Here is a 24,962-nt window from a genome sequence, read left to right on the forward strand (position 1 = left end):
GTTTGACAGATGAGGAAGTTAGGCTCAGAGAGGCAAGGTGATTTTCCCAAGGTTGTAGAGTTGGGATTTGAATCCAGCTGGGTCTGACCCCCAAAGCTCAGGCCATTGCCTCCCACCCACTGGGGAGGGGCCCTGGGGGTAAGCTTATCCAAGGAAGTTAGTGGCTGGCCCTGGACCCTAAGGCCTGACTGAGCTAGGGGGTCCCTCCGGCCTGCTATGCCAGAGGAAGGCCGGCCTCACGTGATGGAGGGGAGTGAGCAAGAGCTTGGAAGTCAAACAGCCTTGGGTTCAAATCCTGGCTTTTATGAGCCATGTAACCTCAAGCAAGTCATTGCCCTCTCTGAGCATCTGACGGGCTCCTCCTTGGCCAATAGGGATGACAGAACCAACTTCACAGGGTTGCTGAGAGAAGGAGATGAGGTCAGGTGTCTCATGCGTGTGCCATGCAGTTTGGGCAGGGTTTTCTTCTTTTGAGGGAATGGAAGTTGGCTGAGCCAAGGCTCAGAGGCTCTAGGACTCATCAGAGCCCACCTCTCTGGGGCTTTGGCAGGGTTGCCACACGCTCCTCCTCTACTCTGATGCGACACCAATGGTAACCTAGGGCTTTCCAAATGACGCGCCGGGCCTGGGTCCAAGCCTGTCTGAGTCTGGTCTGGCTCATCAGCAATATCCCTCCATACAGACAGCATTGAGTGTGGCCCCTCTGCCTGGGAGACCTTGGGGCGCGGGCCCCAGCATCTCTCCCATAGCAGATGCCCCATAACCTGTTGGTGGGCAGGGGTGGGGAGCTCTATAAAGAAAGGCAGTGGGCTTGGAACCTTCCAGCACTAGCCAGTCTTCCTGTCCTCTCCCAGGAATTCCCCTTGGAGAACCACCCTGTCTCCATGGCTGCTGAGTAAGGGTGTGCCCCACCCACTTGGCCCTTGTCCACTCACCAAAGTGTGCACTCTGCCTGGAAGGGGCTTCTTTAGTTAACTGCCATGAAAGCACCCTGTGTGGCATCAGGGAGGAACTTGCCTTCTGAGGGCCTCAGTCTCCAGCTCTGTAAAATGGGGACAGTAATGGGTGCTCAGTGAAGGTTCAAGGCCTGCTCCCTCTGAACACACAACCTCTCCTCACCACCAACCCCACCCCCAGCACCCTTCTGGCTACCATTCACTCAAACAAACAGAAACCAGGGGCTGGGGTGTACTGACTCAGAGGTGGGGGGCGCCCCAGTCTTCACCCTGTGTTTCTATTTCTATATTGTTCCCCACAATCTTCCCCTCCTAGCCAGGCCAACGGAGGATGAGGATGAGGAGATAAAGAAGGGAAAAGAAAAGGGGGCTACAGTGGTGGAAGCTGGGAGTTGCACCCATGCCGCCATGTCTCTGTGAATGCTTTTCTCTGTTTTCTGTATCTGTGACTCTGTCCTGTTTCCGTCCCTCCCTCCCTCCCTCCCTCCCTCCCTCCCTCTCTCTCTCTCTGTCCATGGATGTGTTGGTGTACTTGTCTGGGCATCTGCATGTGTGTAGAAGTGTATCACTGTAACTTTGTGCCTGTGCATGCTGTAGTTGTGTATGTCTCCTGTTCCGTGTGTGTGGGTGTGCGCACCCCCGTCTCTGCATGGATGTGTGTATAGGTCTGAATGTGTGTGTGTGAAGCAGGGGGTTGTGTCTGTGTACATATGTGTCTGGACTGGAGTCTATCAGGGTGTGTATGTTTGAACGTGTGTATGATAGCATCTATGGGTGTATCTGAGTGTGTGTCTGTGTGGGTGCATATCAATGGTGTATGAAGATCTGAGTGTGTCTAGGTTAGTGTGTATCAGTGTGGAGGGGTGAGTGCCTGAGAAGGGATGAGTCAGAAGTGTGTATGTGTATCTGCATGCACCTGTGTGGGTGTGTGACAGTGCGTGGGGGTATCTAGGTGTATCAGCATCTGGGAGAGAGGGGTTATCAGCATGGAGGGTGAGTGTGTGCATATGACTGTGTCTATCTTCTCAGTATATGGGATGTAGGGTGTGTTTGTGTGTCCGTGTCTGGGAGGAGTGTGTTGGTGTAGGGGGAATATGTATCCCATGTGAGACTTGTGAGCGTATATTAGTGTGCTGGGTATGAGTATGTGTGTGTCTGTACGGGGGTGTCAGTGTGTGGAGTATGTGTGTGTATCTCTGTGTAGGTCTGAATGGGTGTGTTTCAGCATTTCAGGAGTGTGCATATCTGTGCACAAATCACTGTGAGCGTGTCCATCAGTATCTTAAAGTAGGGCCGATGTGTGTCTGCACAGGGTGTATGGGAGTGTGCAGCTGTGTCTGTGTGTGTGTCTCTGTCTGTGTATCTGTGTAAGTCTGCACCTCTCCAGCTTGGCTGGGCCCCGGCACTGTAAATCCATCAACTCCACATGATTTTGTCAATTCTGACAGCTAACTTCAACATGACGACAAATCTGGCCCCAGAGGATATTAAGCAAAGACACATGAGCCTATAATTTTCTGCTTCCACGTGTGAGATGCTATAATAATCAAAAGAAAATGAGTTTCTAACTACCCCAGCTCTTTGTGCTGTTGCCTTCATGCCGGCTGCACTAATTGAATCACCCGGCACCACTGTATCAATGGTAACTTGGGTATTGGGGGGTAATCAGGCGTGTGGGGGGGACCAGCTTGGAGAGGTGCGGGGGCTTTTGTGAAGGTCCCATCTGCCTCATGCACCAAAGCTGCCTGCCGCCCGCCTGCATTTGGCTGGACAAGGGAGTGACTGAAGGGCAGCCCCTCACCCAGGGGAAGGCCTGGGAGGGGATGCCTGGGGGAGGGGGCACCTGTACCCAGATGCTGCAGCTCAGGCCCCTTGGTACCGGAAGGAGAATTGTACAAAAATAATAAAGATCCAGGCTTTGGAGATCGGCCTACCTGGGCTCAACCCTGGCTGATAGCTGGTATGCCATTTGATTTCTGGGGCTTAGTGTCCTCATGTAGAAAGTAGAACAGCCAGTCTACCTCACAGGGACATAAACACAGATTAAGCACCCTCAGTTGCCTTGCAGAGAGGAGGCACTTGGAAGTTGTCATAATTTTTACTGTTACCAAGTATTGACAGTACTTTCCCATGCGTTATCTGCTTGTCTCTTCACAGTGTGAGATAAGGCTCATTATCCCATTTTATTTCTGAAGAAACAGAGGCTCAGAGAAATTAAGTAACTTGGCCACTTGGGAGAGACACATCTTTCTCTACCTACAATTGCAGGGGCTTGATCAGGATGTATGTGTGCTTTCTAAGAAGGAGGAGGAACAGTCCCTTACAACTTCTAGAAGTCCCCCTGACAATCCTGTGACTCATTAAAAGTCATAATCACTCACCTTGAGATAGCAGTTGCCGGGGGCACTTACTGTGTATTAACTCATGTAACCCACACAATGAGTTTATGAGGTAGAAACACAATTATCCCTGTTTTACAGATCAGAAGACTGAAGCACAGGGAGGCTAAGTAACTCTCCCAAAGGTCACGTGGTTCGTAGGTGGTAGAATTGGGCTTCAAGCCTGGAAAGTCAGTCTCCACAGTCCTCATTTTGATCTATCATTTGTCCTTCCTCTTAAAGATCCAGCTGTGCCCCACACTCACTTTTGCCCCTCAAAGTCTTCTAAACTGAATCCCATGTTTGTCTCTAAGAGCTGTCCTCTCTGTACCCAAGGGACCATTCCTCCCTACATCAGGCTGCAGAGTGGAATGGAAATCCCTCCATCCCCAACCTCACTGTGCACCCCCACATCAACGCAGGAGATTACCCCATCTTGCTCTCTAGCTCATGCCTTCCACTCTAGCTCATCACTTCCAATCAAATAGCAAGCGTTCACCAAGCAGCCGTTTATATTCCTGGACCTGGTTGGAGAACTGAGGGCTTCAAAGAGGAAATTATTTTAACTCCATACTTTTGTACAACAAGGCTTGAAGCAGTAGAAAGAGCACAGGCTTTGGAGACAGGCAGATCTGAGTTCTGATTTTGGCACTGGCACTTACTAGCTGGGGTCCCCTGGGCATGTGGCTGAACATCTCTGTGGCTCAATTTTCTCAACTATAAAATGGAGACATATTTCCCCCAAAGATCTGAAAAAGGGCAAGTATGTCTGCTTTTGTCACTCCTATTTCACATGACCTGGAGATCCTGCCCAGTGCAATAAGACAAGAAAAAGAAATAAAAGACATACAGATTGGAAAGGAAAAATAGAAACCATCTTTATTCACAGACAACATAATTGTCTTCATAGAAAACTCTAAGAATCAATAAAAAATAAAACTAGAACAATTAAGTTCAGTAAAATTTCATAATAGGTCAATATACAAAAATCAATTATACCTCTACATGCTAATAATAAACAATTGGAAGTTGAAATTAAGAACATTAATCCCACCTCACAAGATTCCTAGAAGGAGTCAAATGAAGTAATATTTATCTAGAAGTATTTTGCTTGTGTGCTTCCTGGTAACCTTTCTTGAGAGGGGAAGAAAGAAAGGCTGAAAGAGAATCACACCCAACACCCATCCCCTCCTGTCTGCACCAAAACCACAGAGAGGGAGTATTTCTGATGCATCCTCAATGGTTGTGCCTATTACAAATCTTAGGGCTTTATTTATCCACAATTTGGGAGAGGCAGGACCTGGGGAGATGGTTCATCAAAATCTGGGGCTCCCTGGAGAGCATGTTGTCATGAACACATGAGCATTGTCCACCATGGTGGTCTGCCCAGAGAGGGACAGAGAGCCACAACCTGTGTGCACTCCTCCTCCTGTCCCTCCACCTGCTCTTTTGTCTCATCTTTGTATTATTCTGCATACCTGCTGAGCTGGGCCCAAAATGTACAATGCAACCTGAACAAATCTTAGGCCGTTTGAAGCCTGGGTCACATCCAGAAGAAACCCTGATAGTCTCCAAGTGCATTGATCGGCAACGAAGCCTTTGCAAAACTCCCGAACAAGCGGCAAGGTGGGAAAAGAAACTATGTCATAGAACAGACAGCAAAACTCTCTCCAAATCCTCTTCAGGCCTGCCTTTCCCCAAAGTGTCATAGGTCGCTACACTCCCCACCCCCTTTTTTCTTTTTCCTTTGTCTCTCCTAAAACTCCAGCTCTGCTCTCTCTTGCCTCCACCTCTAGCTGACTGGATTGATTCTATTCTGATCCAGCTTTTGCTGCTAACTTTATGCTCTTTCTTCAGTGAAGCATCTTCCACTTTGTATCCGTATCTATCACCTTGATCAGCTCAGATGTGGGAACATGGCAGGAGAAGAAAGGCTGTAAATATTCACATCTTAATATTTTTGCTCGGGCTTCATCAGAAGCCTTCAAGTGGCTCACAGCCTTGTAGGAGGAGGACAAGTGTATATGGCTACACCACACCACAGTGACATTCTCCTCAAGGCTGGTCTGAAGCACTATAGATGCAAAGTGGAGGTTCAATTCCTGCAGCAGGTTGGCATCAGGAGGAGGCGACATTGAACTGGGGCTTGAAGAATGAGTAGTTATTCCCCTGATGGAGGGACAGAGAGGAACGGGGAGAGGCGGGAGCAGCTACACTTCACCTCCTCACTTTGTATCCAGTATCTTCTTTTATTTTTGAGACAGAGTTTCACTCTTGTTCCCCAGGCTGGAGTGCAATGGCGCGATCTTGGCTCACCACAACCTCTGCTTCCCGGGTTCAAGTGATTCTCCTGCCTCAGCCTCCCAAGTAGCTAGGATTACAGGCATGCGCCACCATGCCCAGCTAATTTTGTATTTTTAGTAGAGATGAGGTTTCTCCATGTTGGCCAGGCTGGTCTCGAACTCCTGACCTCAGGTGATCTGTCCGCCTCAGCCTCCCAAAGTGCTAGAATTACAGGCATGAGCCACCGCACCTTGCCCAGTATCTTCTTTACTACCCACCCTCCCACCAATAGTCTTGCAAGGTGGGTATACATGAATATTCCCATTTTACTGAATTGGAGACTGAGGCCCAAGAGGAAATGAACTCGTCGAGGTCACCCAGAGAATAGTTGGAGCTGGTAGGACTTGAATTCTGGACTCTGTGGCTTCAAAGCCCTTTTGGTGGGCAGGTGAAGGGAGAGGAGAGAGAACTTCAAATAGCCTCTGTGGTGGGAGGGTGGGGGTGGAGTGAGGAGGCTCCGGTCACCGGGACATACAGGTGAGACCAGTGAGGTACAGTCAGTGTGTACAGCACGTCACCATTTGTGGCAGAGGCAGGAAAGACTATACATATTTGTTTATTCTTGGATATAAGGTCTCTGGAAGGACACCCAAGAATCTGGGGACATTGGTTCCCCTTGGGATAGGAACTGGGAGTTAAAAGGGAGAACCAGGATACTGGGGTAGAGGTAGAGGGAGACATTCCACCCTCCCTTTTATGCTTTTTGAAATTTGTTGTTGTTGCTGTTTTGAGATAGAGTCTTGCTCTGTCGCTCAGGCTGGAGTGTAGTGTCATGGTCTCGGTTCATTGCAACCTCCGTCTCCCGGGTTCAAGCAATTCTCCTGCCTCAACCTCCCGAGTAGCTGGGATTACAGGTGCCCGCCACCACGTGTGGCTAATTTTTGTATTTTTAGTAGAGACGGGGTTTCACCATGTTGGCCAGGCTGGTCTTGAACTCCTGACCTCAAGTGATCTGCCTGCTTTGACCTCCCAAAGTGCTGCAATTATGGGCGTGAGCCACCAAGCCTGGCCTGTTTTTGTTTGTTTGTTTCGTTTTGTTTGTTTTTGAGACGGAGTCTTGCTCTGTTGCCCAGGCTGGAGTGCAGTGGCACTATCTCAGCTCACTGCAACCTCCGCCTCCAGGGTTCAAGCGATTCTCTGCCTCAGCCTCCTGAATAGCTGAGATTACAGGCGTGTGCCACCATGCCCGGCCAATTTTTTGTATTTTTAGTAGAGACAGGGTTTCACCATGTTGGCCAGGCTGGTCCTGAACTCCCGACCTGAAGTGATTCACCCGCCTCAGCCTCCCAAAGTGCTGGGATTACAGGCGTGAGCCACTGTGCCTGGCCACTTTTTGAAATTTGAATCATGTGAATGTGCTACGTATTCAAAAAAAAAAAAACTAAATTGTTCTTAAAGTAAATTTAAAAATAAACATTACACAGTCACATTAAAATCCAAACTAAAACAGTCCCCAGCCGCTGACCATGCACTGGAGGGTCACCCGGAAGTCTCGGCTGTAGCCCCCGTTGGGGCCTGGTTCCACTGCAGAAGGGATATGTGTGGCGTCTAAGTCAGCGGCAGGGCCCTCGGCTGGCTGCCACCACGGCCCGCTCCCCCTCCCGTCTGATGGGTGAGGGGTTGTCAAACGGAGGAGCAGGGGGGGCTGCAGGAGAGTCGTCCGAGATGGGACAGGACATTTGGGCAGTTGGGGCCGATTTGTCGCCATTTTCACGGGCAGACTTGTGAATTAAGTGGCATGAAATTGAGCACAGACCAGGCTCCCCCCCAGAGACGGGGCAGCCCCCGCCCAGGAGGGGAGAAGGCAAGGGGGCGGGAGCGGGAGGGGTGGCCCCGCTGCACGCTCAGCTGCTTCTGGGTGCAGATGGAGAGAGAATGGAAGGGGGAGGGGCTCAGCTCCTCCTTCCGGGCCCCTCCTCACCCTCAGCTCTCCTCCTCCAAGCAGAGGGCCTGCCGGACCCCAGCGATGGGGTAGCCTGGACTGGCTCTCTTGCGCCCAAGCACCCCTAGGAGTCAAGGCTGGGGTGGCAGCCCGACCAGACACCCATTCGGGGGGCCCCTCAGCATCTCTTCTGCTTATCTCTGCGTCTCTCTGCTGCCATTTTTGCTCAGTACTGAGAAATGACGACTAAAGGGAAGCAGGGCCTGACGCTGCTTCTCTAGATGGATAGAGAAGCTTTTGTGCCAGGAAGAGTTGGAGGCGGCAAAGCCTCCAGTGGGAGATACGAGGCTTGTGGGTTCCGGTTTGGGTTCTAACCGGGTGGCTTTGAGTGAGTTCCTTATCCTTTCCTCAGCCTCCATCTCCTTATCTGTAATAATAATGATAGCAACCCTGGGCCTGGTGTTGTTCTAAGTGTCTTGTGTACTCTGCAGCAATTCGTTCCATCGTGATAATACTTTATCCGGTAGCACTGTTATCAGTTACTCCCCCATTTTACAGATGAGAAAACAGATCATCCGGCCAGTGAGTGGTGAAAATGGGATTTTTGTTTAACACGCTGTCACCTCGGGGAGTCGAGGGGAAGATTAAATGAGATAATGAACATGTATAGTTTACCCACGGTGCATGTGTAACAAATGAGAGCTGCTGTCATCACTGCTCTGTCTGCCTCTCGGCAGGGGACAGGTAGCTCAAATGCAAAGTGTTTTCAGATCACCCAGTTTACATTTCACGGACTTGACAGACAGAAGACGAAGGCCCAGGGAAGAAAAGTGACTTGCACAAGGTCACTTGAGCTGGGCTAGGACTGGACAGACAGCTCAGTGACCTGAGTCCTTGCTCTCCAGGCCCCTAAGGACATCTCGGGGCTCTGCTGGTGGGCGAGGGCCTACTTTACTTGTCCATGAGGAGAGGCACAGCCTGGAATTTCAATTCTCCTGGGCACCGCAGGCTCCGAGTTCCTCCCCGGGCGGGAGTAGGACCTAGCCCCAGCCTGGGTGGGGATGACAAGAGAAGACAGCCTTGGTCTGCCAACCTGGGCACCTCCCGCTGGGCAGAGCTTTGTCCCACAATTAAGAAGGATATGTTTGCCTCAGTGCCAGGCCCAGTGAGCCCATGAAAGCCACAAGGAGCCCTGCAGGTGGCCAGGGGGAGGACAGGCCCCATGGTGCTTAATAGGACCTAATCTCCGCCAGTGTTGTCAGAAATGAAAATGAAAAACAGCCGCGATTTTGTGGTTTAAAAATTAGCATGTGTGCCTACATCGTAAGCCCCTGGCCTGCATTACCATACAGATTTATCCCAGGCCCAGCACGCGGCCAAAATATGTAATTACACACAGGCTCGGGGTAGAAAAGTTGCTCTCCTCATTGCTATCTATATAATATGGATTTTAAAAAATGAGAGCTAGGTCTGAAATGTTGTGAGGGACTTACTTCATGAGGTATGCTGCCCATGGCATTTGAGGAGAGGGAAGGTCTCACCCCCTCAGCAGTATGTGATGGGGGGACACGTGGATATGCCAAGTTCAGAGCCATCTCCCCGGGCTGGGGGAAGAGAACAAGGAAGGGAAAGCCTTGCTATGAAGGATGGTGCTCTCTACGCCTGGGTCCCATTCAGTGCTCTCATTTACATTCCCTCCTCCAATCTGCACAGGAAACCTGAAAAGTAGGTATCCTTGTCTTCACCTGAAAGATGAAGACACTTTGGGAGGCTGACGTGGCTGGATCACTTGAGGCCAGGAGTTCGAGACCAGCCTGGCCAACATGGTGATACCCCATCTCTACTAAAAATACAAAAATTATCTGGGCGTGGTGGTGCACACCTATAATCCCAGCTACTCAGGAGGCTGAGGCACAAGAATCGCTTGAACCTGGGGGACAGAGGTTGCAGTGAGCAGAGATCAAGCCACTGCACTCCATCATAGGTGACAAATTGAGACTCTGTCTCGAAAGAAAAAAAGAAAGAAAAGAAAGGACGAAAGAAAGAAAGAGAAAGAGAAAGAAAAAAGAAAAGAGAAAGAGAAGAAAGAAAAAGAAAAGAAGGAAAGAAGGAAGGAAGGAAGGAAGGAAGGAAGGAAGGAAGGAAGGAAGGAAGGAAGGAAAAGAAAGAAAGAAAAAGAAAGAAAGAAAAGGAAGGAAGGAAGGAAAAAGAGAGAGAGAAAGAAAGAAGAGGAAAGTGAGGCTGGCAAGTGGCAAAGCCCAAAATTCAAACTCATGACTCCAAAGACTGTGCACTTTCCAATATGGCTCCCAACTTCAACTGATGAACACAGACCTTAGTTGAAGTCACTAAGGGAGGCTGAAGGGGGTGATAGATGCAGAAGGTGAGTATCAGTGTTCAAATATGAAGACTGAAGAGAATTGGGGTCTTCACATAGGGATGGATGGTAGGAAAGAAAAGAAAAACAGAGATCCCAACCATTAGCACAAAACTGACGCATAGTAGCTATGAGAAATGAATGATTGGTGGAATGAATGAACAGAAGCCCTAATATAAAAATCAGCATCCTTGTTCCCAGCTGGGTGGGGGATAATGCCCAGATACTGAGAGAGAGGAATAAATCAATGTCCCAATGTGGGATCAATGTCCCAATCCAGAGTTGGACAGGAAAGGGAGTTCCAGTGTTGAAATCAATACCCCAATGAAGATTTGGTTGAGGCCATCAGCATCTCATGTGGGGATCAATGTCCCAATGGAGAGTTGGTTGAGAGATATTGATGCCCCCCACCATACAGATGAGTAAGAACGTCAACATCCCAATGTAGAGATCAATGCCCCAATTCAGAGTTGGTTAAGGAAAATCGATGTCCCAATGTAGGGAGCACTGTCCCAATATCCGGATCAATGGCAGTTGATGATATACAAAAGTGGTGGTAACAATGTTCCAATGTGATATCAATGATAGCCAAAGTCCCACTATAGAAATGGATGGGAGTTCATGTCCCAGTGTAGACAGCAGCTTGCCAATATGAAGATCAATAGGACACCTATTTGTGACTTCTAGGCTTCCCATGGAGCTTTTCTACTATTTGCGCTAAAGGGGTGACAATTCCCAGGGTCCCTACTCTGGCTAAGTCCTCCACTGCAGAAAATTTGGGCATCTGCCCCAACACACCCCAGGCTGGTTATCCACAGTAGTTCCTTTTGGAGTTCCCCTTGGACTTCTGTAGCCAATCTCCAGAGACAGCTTGCAAATGAGTCCAAAAGATCCCAGCAGCCTGGAAGAGGTTACTTACTTTCCAGGGATTATTTCCTGCAGGGAGACCAGGCCTCTGGCTCTTCCAGACTCAGCCCAAACCAGTAGCAAGTGAGATACAGTCACAACCACTCACGTTCTCACCCCTTGGCTTGATATGTGTCTAAAATCCACAGTTATCCATGTTACTTAACATTGCATCTGTCATTTGAGTGATTGCTTCCCCACATTTTATAGCTGAGAAAAGCAAGGCCCAGAAGAGTAAGTAGGTGGCCGCAGAGAAGTGGCAGAGATGAAACTAGAAGCCTGATCCCCACCTGCCAGCTCAGCCCTTTTCCAGCTGATCTAGGTTGATGTGGCAGAACACACCCCGCCCCCAGCCTAAGTGGGTTCTGGGAGTGCATCACGCAGTTTAGGCAGACAGGTTCAAGGGATCTCTCCCCCAAACCTTCACTTTCCTGTATCTTTCCCATCACCGCTCAAATTCCCCAAAGTTGGGAGACAAGAAAAAGGCCCCTGTTGCTCTCCAGGGTTGGCGATGGAGTTGAGGGGTGAGATGACTAAAGCCTCCCAGCTTCAGCTGCCCCAGGGGCTTAAGGGGAGGGTGCGATTTTTCTCTTGCTCAGACAAAGGCTGGGGCTGTGGCATCTGTCGCCGACTCTTGTGTCTTGCAGCTGCTCTGACAGTCAGACCCAAGGCAGGTGCCAGTTTGGGGAGGGAGGGGCATGAGCGCCCTCAACGTGCACTCAAACTCCACTTCTTCCCCTCACCCTCACGTGTAAATGCAATGTCTCCTGCCACCCTTCCCCACCCCAACAAGCCCACCTTGTCCCTCCAAGACCTAGGGTTTGGGGGATGAGACCCACATTCCCCATGGCTCTACTACCCCTTCCCCTTGGCTTGTCCTGCCAAATTCTGCTGCCATCGCCCTTGGGCACCTTTGCCCAGCCAAGGAGGAGCTGGGGGGAGGGGATGCCTGGCAGGAGATAGGGCACCCTTGTGCCTGATGGGATGTCTCTTTACTCAAGCTTCTCTTCTGGGACCAGAGAGTTTTCTGCAGGCCTCCTGAGAGGCTGGAGCCTCCAGTTCTTCACCCTGGGAAGGGGAAAGGCCAGGTATACAAACTCACAGAGATAAGCAGACACTGCTGGAAGGGGAGAGAGAGAGCCTGGGGTATTGTCAGACTAGGTGCGTGTGTGAGAGAACATGAGAACACATCCCCCCACACACAGGCATATTCATGCACATTTTTGCGGACACACATGCGTACATGTGCACACGTGCACACACGCACTCTCATGAAGCCGGGTGACAAGTTGGAAAAGTGTTTCAAATACCCAATCAGCACTCTGTGTTCTCCATCTTTTCAAAAATATGTATTTATTCACGTATTTATTAAAATCACATTACAACCCCATCCCCATTTTCTTTTTAATGTGTAAAGAAAAGCTTAAGGCAAAAAAAAAAATTTTAATTAAAAAGAAATGTAAAATTTTCATTTAAGAAGAAAAAAAGAAAATGTCTAAGGCAGCTGAGACTCCTCCATTTAGGTGACTAATTGTAAAATCTGTGATCATACATGTATTTTCCTTTTAATTCTGTGAGCAGGGAGAATATGGTCAGGGCAGCAGTGGAGCCAGGAGGAGGAAGATGAGGGTGGTGGTGAGAACGTCCCTATTAAGAAGATGATACAGGGGAAAAAGAATATTTCTGTGCAAGCTGCTTGGTGGGGAAAAATGTAAATTTCATACAAAGATGCTCCCGAGCCCCCTTCCCAGTGCAAACCTCTAGACTTCTTGCTCCCACTCCCAACCTCCCAGCCACCTCCCTCTTCTCCTCCCTGCCTGTCCCAAGCCTCTTCTTCCCTCCCTCCCTTGCAGCCCCCACCCCTCCCCAGGGCCCCCTCCTCAGATGCAATCCCCCTGCTGTAATTTCTGGGGGAATTGCTTCATCTCGGGTGCAGATATATTTGTGTCAAGGTGCAGCTGCACAGATAGCCTTCCTCTATGCATAGTAAGAGGGTTTCAGAGAGAGAGGTTGTGCCCAGAGCAAGGCCTTATCAGAGCAAGCTGCCTGCCATTTATCTGATTCCCCATCAAATAGGAAAACGGGCCTCAGGCTGCTGCTTCCACTTTCCTTGGGAAAGCCATGGGGGGAATAATAATTTACTCCAATCTTTTTGTTTCCAGTGCTCACCTTCAGCCTGACACAGCCCCTCCGCCACTCCCCGCTTCCAGCATTGCCAGCCTGGGGGTACAAGGTTGAGCCCCAGCCCCCAAGGGTCCACCCCAGGGACACCCCCAGAAATGCCCTTGCTGGTTGAGTGGACCTTCATAATGGATTGGCACGAGCTGGAGAAGATCCCCTTTGGCATCAGGGAGTGTAGGCACAGGAGAAAGGAGGCAGAGACCCGGCGGGGAGCTGGGGAGGCTTGGCCTGGCTGCAGGGGGCCTGGCTTCCTTCCCAGCCCCCACACATATACAGATCCCCCACGAACTCTCACTGTGTGTGTGTGTATGTGTGTGTGCTCACACGCCCAGATGCACATGCAGTCCTTGCATGAGGACCTGTCGGTACCTTTATCTGTGTGTCTGTCCATCTGTCTGTGTCTGGGGAGGACGTGAATGGGGGACTGGGGGCGGTTTCTGTTCTATGTCACAGACTGTGACCTCTCATCTCAGTTCACAATCCCAACAGCCATGAACAAGTCCAAGACAGGATGACAGGGACTGTCTGAAAGGGAGTGAGCAGTGGGTGAGGGAGGGGTCCCAGCCAGGCCTGGCGGTGGGTCATCTTGCCTCACCCTCCCTGGCGAAGGCTGCTCCAGGGAGCAGCAGGCAGCCCATCTGGTGTAGGAGCTGCAGAGAGGTGGGCAGCGGGGAGGGGGCTGCTCCCCACAGGCCAGCCATAAATCACAGTTATGTGGCCAGGGGGCAGGGGGCAGCCGTAGCAGCACACGCAGGACGAGGCAGAGAGGCCAGGGTCAGGAGCAGCTGTAAATTGTCACCTAAATGCTTCCAAGTGAAGGCTAATCAGAGCACGGTGACAGAACACACCCGGCCCCACCCTGCCCCGTGGGCACACTTAATGTCTGTGCAAGCACATACACACTCACAGATACAAAAGCATGCTGGGACATGTTCTGCATACAAAGCTGCACACGCAGAGGTGTCACACCCATACCTGGATACACAAAGACACACATGCTTGCTAGTGCCATGTGTGCATGTGTTCAGACACATACTCCCAGGCAGCCCTGTACCCATCGTGTTCGTTCAGACCCAAGGACACAAAGATCTACCTAACGCCCCTGGGTGGATGCGCCCATGCACAGGTGGGCATGGAGAGTGGAGAGCAGAAACTGTCCGACGCCCGGGGCTAGTATGATCTGGAGGGCAAATCCCCCAGCGGGAAGACGCAGGAATGAAAAGAGGTAGACATGCTGAGTGGAACTGGGCCACCCCAGCCCTGGAACCCCGGTGACTATGCTCTCCTCCCAACCTCTCCCTGGCTGGGCCTTCATGCCATTCACCAGCATTTCTCTAGAAGATCATTCCTCAAATGTGAAGAGCTCACACTGCACCCATGCTGGAGTAAGATGGAGTTTGGTCTCTCCCTGCACCCATGCTGGAGTAAGATGGAGTTTGGTCTCTCCCTGCACCCATGCTGGATTAAGATGGAGTTTGGTTTCTCCCTGCACCCATGCTGGAGTAAGATGGAGTTTGGTCTCTCCCTGCACCCGTGTTGGAGTAAGGCTCTTTCATTCATTCACTGCCATCTACTAGGCGTTGTGCGAGGCTCTGGCAATAGAATGCCCCACCCTCAAATGTAAAACCTAGCAGAGAAGAGACAAATGAGCAGATGCTTATGGCACATGGGGATCCTTGCTGCAAGTGAGGCTAGCTCAGGGCAGTGAGGACATGGCAGAGGGGGACAAGGAAGGCATTCTGGAAGAAACTATGCCCAAGCTGAGGCCTGACGCGTGGGAGCCAGCCAGGTGGAGAAGCAGAGTGAAAGAGGGAAGTGCCCAACCCTCCCAGAGAATGTCCATGGCAGCAGGTAAGGAAGGCAGGTGATAGGATGGCCCTTGGCATGTGCTGAGGCACCCCACAAGGCATCCACCTGTGAGCCTTGAAACCAGCAGTGAGACCACTACACTCCCTTACCTGGACCCCTCAGGGGACACCCAGCTTGCATCTCCCAGGGCTTCCCTGGTGACTCCTGTACCCTGTTCTCCATGCAAAGACAACCTGACCCAAGGGAGAACTGATAGCTGGACCCAGCCTCCAGCAGATGGCATCATCATTGGTCAGTGGAACAAGGATCAGAAGCCCTGAGGGGCGCTGAGAACAAAAGCACCGAGCCCCCTTCCCCAGCCCTCTTCTCTCAGGCCTCCTGGAAGTCCTCGGAGTTTCAGCAAAGTCTTCTCCGATTCATTCTCCATGCAGAGGCTTTTCAGATGTGCTCAGGGTAGCTCTGCGAGTTCCATGGAGCACCTGGGATTGAGGGTGATGAGGATGGGTTGAAAAGCAGGACTCCGGGACCCCAGCCTCAGTTCAGCCCTTCATCCACTTGCTCTTTTGGGCTTCCTAACAGGACTGCATTTGAACAAAGGATTCAGTGTGGGAAAAGGGCCAACCCATAGGACAAAGTCCAAAGGTAGTTTGGCATTCAGCAACCCCCAAACTTCACCCTATCTGCCCTTACTCCTGTGACTCAGCCCAGGGGTCTCTCTGCAGCCCTCAACACTCCCCTGCTCCCCCATCCCACCAGCCCTCCTATACACACCAGTCCCCTTATCCCTCCCACCCCTGCCCCACCCTGACCCTCTCCCCAAGCCAAAATCCAACTCTTCATTTTCATTTCCAAACACTCCGTGAGTACCTGCAACATACACGCACTATCTCTTGTAAGTCTCCTCTAGAGAAGTCTGGGAGATGTAGCTTCATTTTACAAATGAGAAAACTGAGGCTTGAGAACTTAAACGATCTGTGACCTTAGGAAAGCTGCAGGAAAGCTCATTCTGGGCCTGACCTAAGCCTCCAGGCACAGAATTGATTCCCCTCTCTTCCCTCCCACCTACAATGACCATAGAGCAGGGGCTCTCCTCTCCTCATTCTTGCACCAAGGCTTAGAAGAAGGCACAAGTTTCTGGGGGTCAGTGGTCAGAGGTGAGAAAGAGGAAGAAGAGGACCAAGGCATCCTCAGAAGCAAAGAGTAGGGACAGGGAGCCCTGCCACGGACCAGACACAGGGGAAGGGGTGCCTGTGGGTCACATGTTCATAAAGGGAGGCCTGGCCTGGCCACGATGGCCATTGACATCTTCAGGTGTGAGTGTCCTGTCTTTTTTTTTTTTTTTTTTGAGACAGAGTCTCGCTCTGTTGCCCAGGCTCAAGTGCAGTGGTGCAATCTCAGCTTACTGCAACCTCCACTTCCCAGGTTCAAGCAATTCTCTTGCCTCAGCCTCCTGAGTAGCTGGGATTACAGGCACACACCACCATGCCCAGCTAATTTTTGTATTTTTAGTAGAGACAGGGTTTTGCCATGTTGGCCAGGCTAGTCTCGAACTCCTGACCTCTGGTGATTCGCCTGCCTCGGCCTCCCAAAGTGCTGGAATTACAGGCATGAGCCACCGTGCCCAGCCAAGTGTCCTGTCTCTCTTAAGAGGGTGGCTCCTTCCAGTCAGGTAGAACAAGAGAGAAGAGAGCAGAGGCTCGGGCTGTCAGGCACATTTCCAAAACTTTTGGAGCCCCAGTTTTCTCATCTCCTCAATGGTACGAGAAATATTAAATAGTATCTGTCCAGGATTGTTGAGAGAACTCAGTGTGACTGTGCCAGGAGCCTGAGCAGTGTAGGCTCTCCACACATGCCCGTAGCTTCCTCCTACCCTGAAGCATGAGGGTGGGCTACGTGCTTGTTAATTGATGGAAATGCTTGGGTGGAGGACATCACATCTTGAGGTAGCTGGAACTGCACAGGGCCTCTGCTCTGCGCCTGGCCTGCACGTGACACGGTGTGAGTGAGGAGTCCTTTTTTCTTCTTCCCCTACCCACTGCCTGTCCTCTCTTGCCCTGGGGAAGGATCAGCCCCCTCAGAGCTTAAGCAGATAAAGAATGTGGAGCAGCCCCTGCCCAGCTGGTTCGGGGTTTTTTCTTCCTAGGTAGGGCTGCCCCTCGACCCACACCCCAGCCCAGCCTCGCAGAGGCCTCTGATCCCCCTCATGGATCACTGCAAATGGACCCAACGCTCTCCATCACCACTGCAGACAACAGCCTGATACAAATTGGCAGGCAAAGGAGGGGGGCAGTCGATACGGATTAGAAGGAAGGACCTCCCCTGGCCTGGAGCCTGGGGCCCCCATCGATCAGCATCTTCACTAAGGAAGGCAGCTTGGCCAGCGGCCAGTGGGCACTCTCAGGTCGGGGCCATGGCCTCAGTCCGCCACCTTACCCCGCCGAAGAGTCCTGAAGAACCGGGGACGCCCAAGTGCACTTTGTAGAGGGGGAGACAAAAAATCAAGGAGAGATCAGGGATAAGCAAACAGGCCGCCCAGCCCCAGCCCCAGCCAGCTCTGCCCCTCCAGCAGAGCCAGTTTTTCTTGGTGTTGAGAAAATGGTCAGCAGCTTGTCACAGTCCAGTGAGTCTAAACAGCCCTCTGGAAATGTTGAATTTCAGTCCCAACGCAGAGATACCCATATACATGCCTGCCTCTCCTCCTGCGCCTTCCTCAAACACAAACAGTTCTCTCATGGCTGCATACACGCCATGCGATCCAATTCCATCTGAGAGCATTTATTGAGTACCCATGTGTGCTAGGCTGCAACTATAGACAGCTTCATGCCCTAAGGAATATACATCTAAGAGAAAAGACAAACGTGACAAGAGGTCATCATAGGGCTGGGGGAAAGGTGCACCTACAGAAGTACAAGCAGTGTATAGAGGAAGAAGTGATCAACTCGGGTTGGGGATGGCACTTCTCACAGGAGATGTCTCAGCAGGGTTTCTAAGGATGAACAGGAGTTTGCCAGGTAAACGTGGTGAAAGTGAATTGTTATCATGTTGCTTCCCACCAACATTTGGCCACACATTGGGCTCTCCTCCCTTTTGCTGCCTGTGCACTTTCCATTACGAGCTTCTTTCACTCACAACACCCTCTATGCTGTTCCACTTGCCTGCAATGTTCTTCCCCTTCATCCCTGACTATTCTCTATTCAATCTGCAAGGCTCACCTTAAAGAACTATCTCGCCTCAGAGAGAGCTATGGCCCCCCTAATTAGAGGCAGCCATAGCATCCTACATCTTCCGTTTTCTAACTCTAACACACTTGTATTTGCTTGTTTGCTCCATGAGGGCAAGGACTATATTGTACCTTACCACACCCAGGACAGTGCCTGACATATTTCAAGAGCTCGCTGGTTGGTTGGTTTGCTGGCTGGCTCGTTGTTTGGTTGGTTGGTTGACTGGATGGATGGATGGATGGATGGATGGATGGATGGATGGATGCATGGATGGATGGATGGATGGATGGATGCATGGATGGATGCATGGATGGATGCATGGATGGATGGGTGGATGGTTTGTTCAAGAAGCTAAAGTAAAGAGAAATTAGAACTGCAGAGATATGTAGAGTACAAGGGAATGGGATAACTATGGTAGAATCATGGGAGATGAAACTGAAGAGTCTGCCAGGGGTGGGATTGTGGAAGGTCCTGTAGCCATGCCTAGTACACATTGACATACAAAGTGAATCCTAGAACCTTAGCAGTATGTTCTGGAGATAATAGCATCTTTGAAGGGGTAGAAAGGATATAATAGCTTTCCTCCCCATCATAAGGGTCACAGCCAAAATTTCTGTAACAAAAACCAAGTTAATAAGAGAAAAGCATTAAATGTTTTTAAGCAAAGTTTTATGTGACACAGGAGGCTTCAGAAATGAAAACCCTAAGACTCAGAGAAAACTGTCTGTTTTTACATTTAGGTTCAGTGGAGAATGGACAGCCATATAGAAACGTGATTAGACAGAAAAGATATGACCTTACAGTAAGAGACTGAGTGGGGGAGCCCAGCAAGTCCTGTCTGTTCAGATTCTTCTCGGCCTCCCTGTGTAGCGTTCCTTCCTCGCTGGTATAGGGCAGGACCCCTTCTAGAATGAGGGTCTTATGACCTACTATCAGACAAGGTAGGTCAGAGAATTTCTTTATGGCCAACTCCTACACAGAAAGGCAGGGGAAGGGTAGAGTAATATTTCTAGTTTCTATGACCCGTCTTGGAGAAGAGGAATTCTAGTTTCCATGGCCTGCCCTGGGGGAGAAGAGGGAGCAGGAGAAAAAAGACCAGGAGAAGGTCAGAGAGAGACTTTGTTTCTGAGGTCCCACCAGTGTCCCCAGTTCAAAGTACTCGGCATGCCAAAGCGCCAAACTGCGGGGTATCATTTTCTAATCCCCAATACCTTCATTGTACAAATGAGGAAGCTGAGGTCCAGATAAATGGGGCTTGCTACGAATCCGCCAGAGGGCAGAAGCGATGGCTCTGCCAAGATTATACCCCTGGGCTTGGGCTCCAGGTCCAGGGCCCTTTCCATGGCACGCTCAGCCTCCTATATCCCCGGAGGGATTAGATGTGATAAGATATGCCGTTATTTTTCATGGGTCTCCTAGGTTGGGCCTTCCTCTCTGGATATACTGCCAAAGGCCATGTGCTGTGCTCCCGTGCACACAGCACCTGTATCCATCAGAGCAAGTGACTGAAACCCAACTGAATCTAGTTTCATCCAAAAGGGGAGCATTGGCCTGTGTAACTGGGAAAGGCAGGTGCGGCTGACTTCAGGTGCAGCTGGATCCAGGCACTCAAGCAATATTGTCAAATCTTACAACTCTGTGTCTGTCTTTGTGTTGGCTACATCCTCTCCTCCTGATGGGCTTCCTTCATCTGGGGTAAGAAGGATGGGTGGGGACAGATGGCATGACCTCATGGCACTGGTAAGGTAGAGCGAGGGAAAACTTGTCTCTGTATATAAAATCCCAGCTAAATCTTCCAGTGGTTCCAGCTCAGGTTCAGTCCCTGTGATTAGAAAAATTGGGCACTATGATTCGGCAATCCTAAATTTCTGGATCTCATGTCCATGTTAGAGGCCAGGAGAGAGCATGGTACCGTGATTGACAGCTTATCCATTGAAATGGAAAGGAGAGGACAATTGCTTCTCGGCCTTTTGGCTAAGACCAAGTGAAAGGAGAGAACATTACTTCAAAGGGAAGGGGTGCTGTTCAGAGCAAGGGAGGGATGCTGAGCAGTCAAAAATGACAGATGGCCACAGCAGTCCTATTCCAGTGCCGGATAACAGGGCAGCAACTGGATGAGTCCTTGAATATAATAATAATAATAGGCCAGGCACGGTGACTCACGCCTATAATCCCAGCACTTTGGGAAGCCAAGGCGGGCAGATCACCTGAGGTCAGAGGTTCGAGACCAGCCTGGCCGACATGGTGAAACCCCATCTCTACAAAAGTTAGATGGGCATGGTGGCACCTGCCTGTAGTCCCAGCTACTCGGGAGGCTGAGGCAGGAGAATTGCTTGAACTCGGGAGGCGGAGTTTGCAGTGAGCTGAGATTGCACCACTGCACTTCAGCCTGGGCGACAGAGCAAGACTCCATCTCAAAAATAACAATAATATAGCTTTTAGAGTATCTTATGCAAGTACTCTGCATACGTTGTCTTATTTAATCTCATTTAAATTTGAAGTGAGCAGGTTTGAGTCCCAGCTCTGCCATTTATCAGACCCTGGGCTTGTCACTGAAACCTTTCGAACCTGTCTCCCGTCTGTAAAATGGGAAGAATACAGCCCATTTTCCTGGAGCCGTAGGGAGGGTTCCCTGGAAACTGTGAAGGGATACACAATGCTAGGAGTAGGAAAGGCTCCCAGTAATGCTTGCTCACTGATCCTGGGTGCAGACAAGGAACCAGGAGACACTTTGAGCAAACCAAAATGCGTTCAGGCCAAAGAAGCGATGGGCTGACTTCCAGCCCGATTCCCTGGAAGCCCTGGGCTGGGTGGAGCCCTCCTGGCCTGGCCACTCTCCACACAGGTGAGAAGGGTGGAAAGAGGAGTTAATGCATCACAGGGCTGGGCAGGAAGAGAGGCTTTTTCATTTTAAAATGTTCTGAAATAATTCATATTTGCTTTGCAGGATGGTGTTGTGCGCTGTCAGCTCTGTAATAACTTTTAGGCCTTTATTTATTGTTTTGCCTTAATGATTTCGTGTTGCTCCAGTGTCGAGAATTCTCAGTGTCTTGTAACACATAATGGCAGAGAAGACTCAGGCCATGGCAGGCATGGAGGGAGGGGGTCATGCTCCCCCACAGACCCCACTGGTCTCCAGGAGATGGCAGAGCCTAGAGCAGAAAGTGTAGGCCGTCAACCTCTGTGCAAAGTTATCTGCGAGCACTAATTCTCAACAACACCCTAGGGAGCTGGTACTATTATCCCATTTTACACAAGTGAAAACTGAGCCTTGGAACAATCACAAGACTTGCCGTCTGATCTTGTGTGACCAAGCCAGGATTTAAACACAGGCCTGTTGGTGGGTCTTCAACTTTAGCACATATAGAAATTACCTAGAGAGGGCCAGGTGCAGTGGCTCACACCTGCAATCCCAGCACTTTAGGAGGCTGAGGCAGGTCGATCACAAGGTCAGGAGTTCAAGACCAGCCTGGCCAATATGGTGAAACCCCATCTCTACTAAAAATACAAAAATTAGCCAGGCGTGGTGGTGGGCGCCTGTAATCCCAGCTACTCAGGAAGCTGAGACAGGAGAATCACTTGAACCTAGGAGGCGGAGATTGCAGTGAGCCGAGATCCCGCCACTGAAGGGATCCCACTCCTGGTTGACAGAGCAAGACAAAAAAAAAAAAAAAAAAGGAAGGAGGGAAAGAAAGAAAGAAAGAAAAGAAAGAAGAAAGAAAGAAGGAAAGAAAAAAGAAACAAAGAAAGAAAAGGAAAGAAAAAAGAAAGAAAAGAAAGAAGAAAGAAGGAAAGAAACAAAGAGAAAGAAAGAGAAAAGAAAAAAGAAAAGAAAAAAAGAAAAGAAAAGAAAAGAAATCACCTAGAGAGAATCTAAAATATGGGTCCCTAGGACCCAACTGTGGAGATGGAATTCAGTAGGTCTAGGATGGGGGCTGAAGCTCTACATTCAGAGGTGCCCAGATGAGCCAGAGCCATAGGAACTTAGCTGGTGGCTGGGACCACACTAATCACATAATCAGTGGGACCGAGTTCCTCAAGAATTATGGTCCCATGACTGGCCCATTTCTCTCACAAATGTCCCATCAGCTACTCCTGTTCCTCTGTCATTCTCCAACCTGTATCTCTGAGGGCTTGAACTGCCCCCCCACCCCCAGACCTCTAGCCCCTTCTGTGAAGCCGGGAGAGGAAGGGGAGAGGAGGGGAGGAAGGGGAGGCTTTCTTGGTTGCCATGGTGATTCTCCACCTCCCAGTCTGTGGGGGGAGGCAGCTTCATTGTGAGCCTCCAGCCAAGGCCTGGAGGGCAGCAAGCTGTCCTGGGCTGGGAGGATGCAGAGGGGTGGGAAGAGGACTCTAGTCACTGGGGAGAGGGGAACAGGGGAAGACAGGCTGGGGAACAAGGAGGAGGACCCTCGGCCCAGGGCAGCCGGAGCAGAGAGCCAGCCCCTCCAGATGCTGGGGCTGCCAGCCTTCAGCCCAGGGGGCGGAGAGGGGTGTGTGCAGGAGCTGAGGCTGACAGGGCCTGATGCTCCCTGAGCCCAGAGCTGGCAGAAGACCCGGGGCAGGTGGTGGCAGAGATGCAGGGATGGGTGAGACAGCTAGAGAGGCTGGCGCAGGACAGAGTCAGAGCCACAAGGGCTGGGAAAGACCAGGGCTCAGAAAGCAAAGAAGAGATAAAGAAAAATAAAACAAAGCAAGAGAACCCCTCAAGGACCCCAGGCCATGGCCCACTCCCACCCCCAGCGGGGCCAGGGCTGGCACAGCCTGGGGTCCCAGCCTGCTGGGCTGGGCTGGCAAACCGGATGGCACAGGCTGCGGCAGAGGCAGATGGAGCAAGGAGGGGCCTGACCCACGGCCCGCTGGGGAATGGCTGGGATTGTCTGTTCTTTGGAGCCCTCCCACTGTTCCCCAAACCTCCTGCCTCTGGGAGCCTGCTGGGGAAGCAGGGAGAAAAAAAGCAGCAACATTTCGGAGCCAGCGTCTCCACCTCCTCCTGTTCCATGTTGGCCTTCTTTCCCTGCCAGTGGCACGTGCTGCATGCTCCCAACCTGGCCCTGGCAAAGACCAGGACATTGTTGGGGGGCTGGAGAGTGATGTAGGGGAGAAGGAAAGAGGAGGGAAAGACGCTGGAAGGTGACAACTGAGAGGGGAGGAAGAGGAAGGAAAGGAGAGCCCTGGCAGAGGCCATCCCTCACCAGCAGTATTTTCGAAGCAAGCACTTACTTGGTACCAGGCCCCACTGAGTACTTCATGTGTATTCACTCATTTACTCCTCCCAACAGTCCTATTTCATAGGTGCTGTTGTTCTAATCCCCATTTCATAGATGAGAAACTGAGGCAGATAGGGGTTGAGTGACCTGCCCAAGTGACAAGCTGGGAATCAGCAGGAAGAGGGTTTGAACCTAGGAGAGGTTCAGAGGTTGCTGTCTTAGCCACTACACTCTCCTGTCCTTCATGCCCCTCACCCACGTGTTGAGTGTTTCAATATTTTTTTCTTCTTACCCATCTTTTCTCAGCGTTTCTCCAGCCAGCCCTTGTTCCTTCTGGAGGTGTGTCCCAGTTTGCCCGGGCCTCTAGGCCAGCACCAGGACGTGAATGGCTGGGAGCAAACACATCACGTGTGTGGACGCATGGACACACGGACACACATGCACGACTGCTGCGGAGTCCACCAACATGTGAATGTATGTACACATCTGTACAGAACAAGTGCGCATACCCATGTTTCTGTGTACATGCACAGGGGTCCATTCGCACATGTCCATTCGCCACCATTCATACCACACCCTGGGTGGGTCTTGAGTTCTCACCCACAGAGCATTAACTGCGGCAAAATAATCCCAAACAATGGTTGAGCCAAAAAAAGTCTGTTTGGCTTTGTACTAAAGTGCTGCTTGGCATATGGGGTTTTTGGCAATACATTTACCTTTCTAGGTTTAGCTCAGGCTGATGTGGCTTCCTGCATGTCAACCTCTGAGAACCTGCCAGATGCCAGGCCCTCGGCAAGGCACTACCCAGACAGTCTCTCCATGCCTCACGGCAGCCAGGAGGCAGGGCTTGCCATCCCCATTTTACAGACAAGAAGCTTGAGACAGCGAGTTCCCATTTGCACAGACTCACAGGGAGAGTGAGGATTCGAACCCCAGGGCAGTTCAAGGGTCGGTAAAGCTTGAGTGCCTGCAGGTGGGTTGTGAGCCAGACATGTGACCTCCCAGGCGTGCCTCATCCGTCTGGAATGTGGCTGCCTCACCGTCTGGTCACGTCTGGGCCCCTCTTCTGCAGCCAGGCTGGTGGGTATGGAGGGGCTGTGGTGGCTCACGCTGAGCTGCTCTACAGAAGGCCCCACACAGGGCCGGGTGCAGCGAGGTATGAAAAAGGCTTTTCCTCAGCGATGACGAACACGATAGTGATGGCTCAGACTATACAAAGAACAGACAGACTCATCACCACCACATAGACACAGGCATATCCATTCCTTCAGTATTTCTCAAGCACCTACTATGTGCCTGGCATTTATTGGGCTCTGAGGACCATGCAAATAGGAATCAAGCTTGGACCCTGCCTTCCTTCCAATAGCTTAGGAGAACAGTGACCAGGTGTGGAAACAGCTTTCATTACAAGGCTGAAAAAACCTGAATGCTATAAGAGAAATGCAGATGAAAAATGAGACTCTACTTCCCACTGGGGACATCAAGGTAGCCCTCCTGGAGAAAGAGGCTCCTGATGGGTCTTGGAGAGTGGGTATGATTTGATGCAGTAATGAAAGTGAAGGGGTTCTTGGTTTTCTAAAGAGCACAGTTCAAGGCATAGGATGGGATATTGGCGGGTGGACATAGGGAAAGCAAGTAGCTCCATTTGTCTGTGGCAAAACTGTGTGAAGGGAGTGGCAGGAAGTAAGTTAGGGTCAGA

General features: G+C 50.8%; 1 protein-coding gene across 1 annotated transcript in view; it reads right to left on the reverse strand.

The window, feature by feature from the left end:
• Nucleotides 1-993: 993 nt before the first annotated feature.
• The window catches only part of LOC129469882 (uncharacterized), a 58,465-nt gene continuing 34,496 nt past the window's right edge, over nucleotides 994-24,962 (reverse strand). Inside the window, exon 2 of the mRNA XM_063628621.1 lies at nucleotides 994-1,042. Within this exon, the coding sequence (XP_063484691.1) occupies nucleotides 1,002-1,042 (41 nt within the window). The 3' untranslated portion in view covers nucleotides 994-1,001. The remainder of the gene's footprint in view (nucleotides 1,043-24,962) is intronic.

The sequence above is a fragment of the Symphalangus syndactylus genome, chromosome 20 (assembly GCF_028878055.3).
Source record: "Symphalangus syndactylus isolate Jambi chromosome 20, NHGRI_mSymSyn1-v2.1_pri, whole genome shotgun sequence".
Classification (NCBI taxonomy): domain Eukaryota; kingdom Metazoa; phylum Chordata; class Mammalia; order Primates; family Hylobatidae; genus Symphalangus; species Symphalangus syndactylus.